At 40.3% G+C, this 6,622-nt stretch overlaps 1 protein-coding gene across 1 annotated transcript; it reads left to right on the plus strand.

Annotated features, from left to right (window-relative positions):
• Nucleotides 1–1,378: 1,378 nt before the first annotated feature.
• Nucleotides 1,379–4,638, plus strand: LOC129368093 (uncharacterized). Its single transcript, XM_055042934.1, has 5 exons — nt 1,379–1,731; nt 2,964–3,105; nt 3,171–3,387; nt 3,475–3,762; nt 4,093–4,638. Exons 1-4 carry the CDS (start codon nt 1,462–1,464, stop codon nt 3,695–3,697), a joined length of 852 nt encoding a protein of 283 aa, XP_054898909.1. The 5' UTR covers nt 1,379–1,461; the 3' UTR covers nt 3,698–3,762; nt 4,093–4,638.
• Nucleotides 4,639–6,622: the final 1,984 nt, after the last annotated feature.

Consider the following 6,622-nt stretch of genomic DNA (forward strand, 5'->3'; position numbering starts at 1 on the left):
AAGGCACACGGTGACTCAGCAAGTGACTGAACACAAACGCAGCTTTTGTTTCATTACAAAGCAAGTAGCCTCAAAGGGGTCTGGACTCCCCCTCTCCTTTACCACAAACATACCCAGAGTATTGCTTGACTCATTCACGTATGTTTGAGAAATCCTTGAAGCTCCTGCAGCAACCATTCAGGAGAACAAAAACACCCGGCGTGACCGAGCGCCGCTTTTTCCTCTGGACTGCAGTCTCCAAGCCGAGCTTCCGCATCTCTCAACACCCTCCTAAGCCCCGCAGCTCCTGCAGGCTAGCAGCAGCAACAATTAGTAATAACAGACATCTGTTGAAGCTGTGGCTCTGGCCAACCAACCCAAAATAATCAAGAAGAAGAAGAGCTCCGTGTGAGTGTGCGCTCCAATTGGGAGCACAACTTACGGATTTATTCTGATGGAGTCAGTCGGAGGTCGGAGTTGTTCTCGAGTCAGAGCAGATGGTAACTTTGCTTCTATTCCCATCAGAGGAAATGTACCACTCCCGGTCAAACGCAACCAATCAGAGCCAGGAGAGAGGTCTTCACACTTTCAATCGCCTTGTGTAAGTGGTGCCAAATGTGCTAATGGCAGATAAACAACTTACGGTGACTGAAAGACAGTTTATTTGCCATCATTGGTGGCCATGCTAATTAGCCTGAGCATTTGTGGTAGTCTCCGTTGTGGTGAATCATTTGTAGCCTAGCAGAGAGCAAGGGGGGGTGTCCGAGCAGCATGTACGTCAGGATGATTTGCAGCGCTGAAACCATCCTCCTCGCTCTGATTGGTTGTTTCTGACCACATGTTGTATTTCTCCAAATACCACTGAGAGAAGGGAGGTTTTTTTCCCGACACATTATGTATGTCATATCATACTGTCACGACATAGTTCTATCAAATATGTAAAAAAACATATATTTATATATTTTTTTAAGAAAAGTCACATAACAGATGGAGCACATATTTTTATATTTGAAGTCTCCATAGAGATTCGGATGCCGTTTCATTTTTCAAAAATCTGAAGTCTTATTAAGAAGCAAATTTTCATTTAGTGGCAGAGGGATGCAGACCCTGTATTTTTCTCCCATGTAAGAGGGGACAAGGATGCACAAGGACAGCAATACTTTAAACAAAGTCAATAATGACAAATACATAAAAGTAGCATAAAAGATGTTCAGTACGAACTAAAACCTGACTTGGTTTAACATTACAGTTGCAAGGTGCGTTTTAAGGCATTCTTTGTTTTTGTTACAAATCTGTGATCAAGTCGTGTAGTACGCCAACTCCACCAGCGAGAGGCAGTAATGCGCAAGTCAGTGTACAATCTACCGGAAATGGCGCAAGAAAACGAAGAAGGGAGAAAAAAAACCAAGCAGAAGAACTCTGCACGTCTACTGAGCTGACTACTCAGTCTAGTCATTTTTGGATTTAAAAATAAAAATAAAAATGAGAAGAAAATGTATCTTCGGATGCCCAGGAGACTACCCTCTCTTCAAGCTCCCCAAGGACGAGACGGTTCTTAAGCAATGGCTGGACTTCATCATTCAAAATAACACTCCGACAAAAAAAAATTGGCACATCTGTGCGAGGCACTTTACCGACGACAGCTTTCTGAACAAAAGGGAGTTTGACAGTGGACTAATAACAAGGTTATCACTCAAAGACGACGCAATCCCGACGCTCAGAAGTGCCCACACACCGCTGGCGTCTGCTCAGGTTAGTTGAAAAGCAACTCACTGTTTTTGTTAGCTTCATTGTTGTTTGGTTGTTATTATTATTATTATTACCACCAGTGTTCTTTAGCTGGCTTACACCATATCTTAAGAATGCCGTATTATGTGGTGTGTTTGTCATTTACTGAAGCTAAACATGATATAAAAAGCCAGTCAGAAGTTTTGTTCACAGCTGGAGAAAAGCAGCTAGCTAGCAGCCGAGTCTCCCCCAGTAAATACCGCGTTCATATCATTCCTCTGTGAGGTGAGGGCTCATGTTTGGAGAATATACATGACGCTTGCTTGGCTCGCAGACTTTAAAAAGCCTCAGCCTTCTTCTTCTAGCTTCCCCAGTCTGTTGTCACATACTTCCTTGTCTTTGCGCAGACGTCACAGAGCTGACCAATCAAGAGCAAGGCTGAGCTTAGAGTTGCACCGATTGCAGTTTTCTGGCCGATTCTGATTTTGGCCGATACCATTTTTTTTTTTTGCCTGAAATGTCGCCAAATGTAGCAAGAAAGTTGCTGAGTTAGTAACGGTGAGGTGACCGTTGTCAAATATCCAGATGTGATCTGGTGGGCCGGCATACCAGTCAAACCTCTCGCTGGAGAGCAGAAGAAGACAGTTGTTGACTTTTAGACCTTTGCTGAGGCAGATAAGATGAGATTCACATTTGGCCGATCACAGATCTCCCAGAAGTAAAGAATTCAGCTGCAAATCGGTGCACCCCTAATTTAGAGGAAACAAATTAAACAAGCAGATTAAACAAATTAGAACTCCAGCTTTGTTTGAGTTTAGTCGATTAAATGTTTATAAACATCAAAGGTGAAAAAGTAAATCAGCAATTAATTATTGGCATATCTTTCAATCTCTTGTAATGAGTTGCACAGAAATACAATTACATTTTGAAAATAGTATTTCACTATTTCCATTATTAACAAAGATTTTATCATGTAAAATGTTAATTAAGTCATTGGATGAAACAGTGTGAAAAATATTTACCAGTAATGACTAATCATTTTTCCTTGTATCTTTTTTCCACTTTCTATGTTTTTTGCAAAATATGAAAGATTTCCACGATAATACTGAACTTATTGGACTCAAATGCTAGTAACATCCAAGCTGTATATTTTATTAAGTAATAATAATGTCAATTAAAATTTAACTGCTCGATCTTGTTGTTTTGATTTCATTCTACCCAAATTTTACTATTTGTTTTGACATTTTAATTCCAAGGGACTACCTCAAATTAAACAAACTCGTCCAGCTGGTGCCACAAACTCGGCGTTGGAACACACTGAATGTTTCCTTTGTACAAGAACGGTGTCTACACAGTTGTCAGCTGGAACGTTGAGGTTACAACACTACCGGAGTAAAGGTAAATATGGTGTTTACGTCCAAGTTATTGTATGTATCACACATTTCAATTGTATTTCTGCACAGGTGTACAAGCTACTGTTCACACTGCAAGCAGAGGCACAGACGCTGAGCAGCCTTTACCGCACTTCCTGTCAACACCCGTGAAATCTGCACTTGGCGCACAATCAAAACGACCTCGCATGGAAGTCGGGAAGGAAGAGGAGGATGACTTCAGGATCTCCAGTCCTGTGTCTCAGGATTCAAACTATTACCCAGGAATCACAAACTTCTCAGACCTGATGTAAGATTATTTTCTTTTTCTTTTTTTTTTTCTCTATTTAATGTGATTATTTAATGCATTTTACATGATTCTGTTTTCTTTGAACAGTGACATGGAGTCTCCTTCTCCTGAGTTAGAAGATGCAGAGTACATTGTATCTGAAAGCGCTCTTAGGGAGATTTTTGAGAACTGCCCTGTCTGCGAGAGACACTGCATAGTACATCTGCGCAGATGTGGAACAGTTGTTGCTTTCAAGCAGGACTGTCCACATTGTTTTTTCACTCGGAAATGGCAGAGCCAGCCAACGTTGGAGGAAATTACCACAGAGTAATCTGGAGGTCTCGACGGCAGTGTATTTCAACAGGGCAGGGAGGATCATATACAACATTTAAAAGGGTAGGTTTCATTATTACAGCATAAGAAGGTTCCCTTCAGTTTATTATAAGCTTGGTGGGCCACCAGATTAAGTATAGCTTATTTAATTTTTAAAAAATAAATGTTTTAAGTCTTCATAGTTGGTGTTTATGTATTAATCTTCCAATAAAACATAATTATCAAGGGATATTTTCAAATTTCCTGTCAACTTTAGACATTTTTTAACTCCAAAACATGGCAGGCCGCTTGATGAAATGCTGCTCAGCAAGTTTTCTGGGGGAAACCTCGCACGAGTATCTAAACATGCTAAACATCATTTCTGACATAGTTTTCAAATTCTGTTTTCTGTAGATTTGTGACACCGTAGGCTTTACGGTGCACCCCTGTGACACGCTGAGGAGGCAGAGGATGATGGGACGTCGAGATGTAATCCAGCTTTGCTTAAAAGCCAACATGGCTTCTGCAAGAACAACGACCTGAAATCTGTCTCCAAGAAACTGCCATCACCAACTCACAAAACTAAGATATGTCAGCAATCCGAAACGTCTGTAATTATAAGAAATTGTGAATATCATAACTATTAAGGATTGTAATAAAAGTTTGTACATTTTAAAAGTATTTTTTTCTGTTTTCTGAAAACATACTCTACCACAGGTTCATTATCAACTCTGTCTATATTGTTGATATTTTGTAGGAAGTTTACTTGAAATCGGGTTTCATTCTGCAGGCAGCTGATAAATCCTCTACACCTTACAGGAAAAATAATGTCAGTTTTTGTTTTTCTTGACAAAAAGAAACATTGACATTTTCTGTCAGGAAGTGGTAAGACTTTCTTCTCAATCTGTCTCACCAAATGGGATTATACATTTGACAGAAAATACCAGATTAACTTGCTTTCTAGGTAATTAATGACCTAAAAAGTAATTACACATTTCTAAATAAATATGCTAACTAAAACTCTGGTGTTAGTCAATTTTGAATGTTTTGAAATGTTCCTATCAGAGAAGAAGGGACGCAGCTTTGGCATTTCCTTGCAGCAACCATGATGGAGTATATTTTTGCAAATCAAAACCTATTTCTCTTTTTATTATTAATTTGAGGAATTCAGTCAGAAATTTTAGTTCTGACAGGAAGAGAGTCATATATGTCGGAGTTTTCAAACTTTCGTTGGTGAACGAAAACATTCGCATATGTAATAAAATTATCCATATCTCCAAATTCACAATTTCCTGAAAAAGCACGGTAGTCGGCAACATCTACGAATTTAGCAGAAAATGTTATGTCAAATATTGAAGTGTTCCTTTTTGGATTTGTTAGAGAGAATATTTGTGAGGAGAGTTTGTAAATGACTTGTAGCATTGTGCTAAAGTGGGATTGTTGGAAATGGAGGAGGTTCTTAAAGAGGCAGGAACCCAATTGTAAGGTTTTAGATAAGTCAAATTTGTTTTCCATATAGGCTGCATTGTCTTCACTGAAGTTGACAGTTACTCGACTTTGGTATAAAACGGCCTGAGAAACACACAACACCGCCCCTTTAAATGTTCTCGTCTTCCTTCCGGCCTTGTTTTCCCATCTTCCCGATGCCCTCCACTTCACAACGATCACGTGCCTCGTTGTTTCCCGACCTCCGTGGGATCCGATCTGAGCGTTGCGCAATCAAAACCTTTGATCACCTTCATCTTAGCTTGGAGCTGGTTGTTTTTGATCGTGCAGCCGCAGAGCTCCTCCAGCAAAGCCCCCTCTCTAATCACTGTAAATACTTATCCAATGAAATGCTGTAGCCGAAGCGTCTTCAAGGCCCGCGCTCCTGTTTGGATCATCGGCGTGGATTACGGCTCGCTGAGAGACTCTTGCATCAGATCCTCGCTGTTTGGGAAAAAAAAAAAGAAAAAGTGAACAAAGCCAACACTGCTAAGCCTTGTTTAAACATACAGCGCTTAGCGGGTCTGAGATTTCATTTCTGGGAAGAAACGAATGTGCAAATGTGTCTGGATGTGCTTCACAGCTGGGACGTCTTTCCAGCGGGAGACTCCAGACACACGCCTTGTTATTAATAAGGATGAACCTCCTATGAAGCCCCTCTCCACAACAGGAAGGAAGAAAAGCCAGTTCACACACTTTAAAGTCTAGAATCTGAAGACTTTCTAACCTGATTGTACAACTGCAAACAAAATACAAGGTTACTATTCAATTGGTGTTCGTTTAGGTTAGCAGTGTTGTTTAATAAGGGCCAGGGTTAGTTTATGTTACAAATATAGCTGGAAGATCAGCTATATATGAGTCACCACTTCAAATTGCTGTAGATATGTATCAGTGTGGATTATTTCTGTAGAAAACGTTGACGGTCAGATGAGAAAGATCGAGCCGATGGTTCACAGTGAGGATTGTTTGGATGAGTGGAGTTTAGATCTGAAAACTGATGAAGCTGCCCAACATGAAAATGACTATGTTAATAACTTTTAGGCAAGCTTGATAGTTAGACGGTGGATAAATTCGTTGAGTAAACTTCAGTTCAGCAGCTGCTACACGGTTCAAACTTAGACTCAACTGCAGGACTCTGACACCCAAAGTTGGTTTGGAAAATGGATAGAGAAGATCGACATTTGCAGAATGCCTTGTCCAGAAGTCTGAACTCAGCACTATTAAAAACTAGACTGGAATTGAACCAGTTTAAATGAACTCTACCAATTCTATCAAGACGACTGGTCAAACTCCAGAAAAACACGGCGCAACTTGCTACGCACCTTTCTCAGGGATTTATTGAATCCCTGAGAAAGGTTACATGTGTGTCGTATAGTAATTCTCGAGGATGATGGGAACTTCTAGATCGACACGTTTGTCCACCGATGTTTGTCGGTTATTAATGCCAACAAAAGAACCG

The sequence above is a fragment of the Poeciliopsis prolifica genome, unplaced genomic scaffold (assembly GCF_027474105.1).
Source record: "Poeciliopsis prolifica strain line A6 unplaced genomic scaffold, Auburn_PproV2 SCAFFOLD018, whole genome shotgun sequence".
In the NCBI taxonomy this organism is placed as follows: domain Eukaryota; kingdom Metazoa; phylum Chordata; class Actinopteri; order Cyprinodontiformes; family Poeciliidae; genus Poeciliopsis; species Poeciliopsis prolifica.

Bases quoted from the DNA above. Each gene is read 5' to 3' on its own strand.
- LOC129368093 (XM_055042934.1), top strand. From the start codon at position 1,462: ATGAGAAGAAAATGTATCTTCGGATGCCCAGGAGACTACCCTCTCTTC. The intron at 3,106-3,170 runs GTAAATATGGTG...ATTTCTGCACAG, and splicing joins ACAACACTACCGGAGTAAAG to GTGTACAAGCTACTGTTCAC. The intron at 3,388-3,474 runs GTAAGATTATTT...TTCTTTGAACAG, and splicing joins ACAAACTTCTCAGACCTGAT to TGACATGGAGTCTCCTTCTC.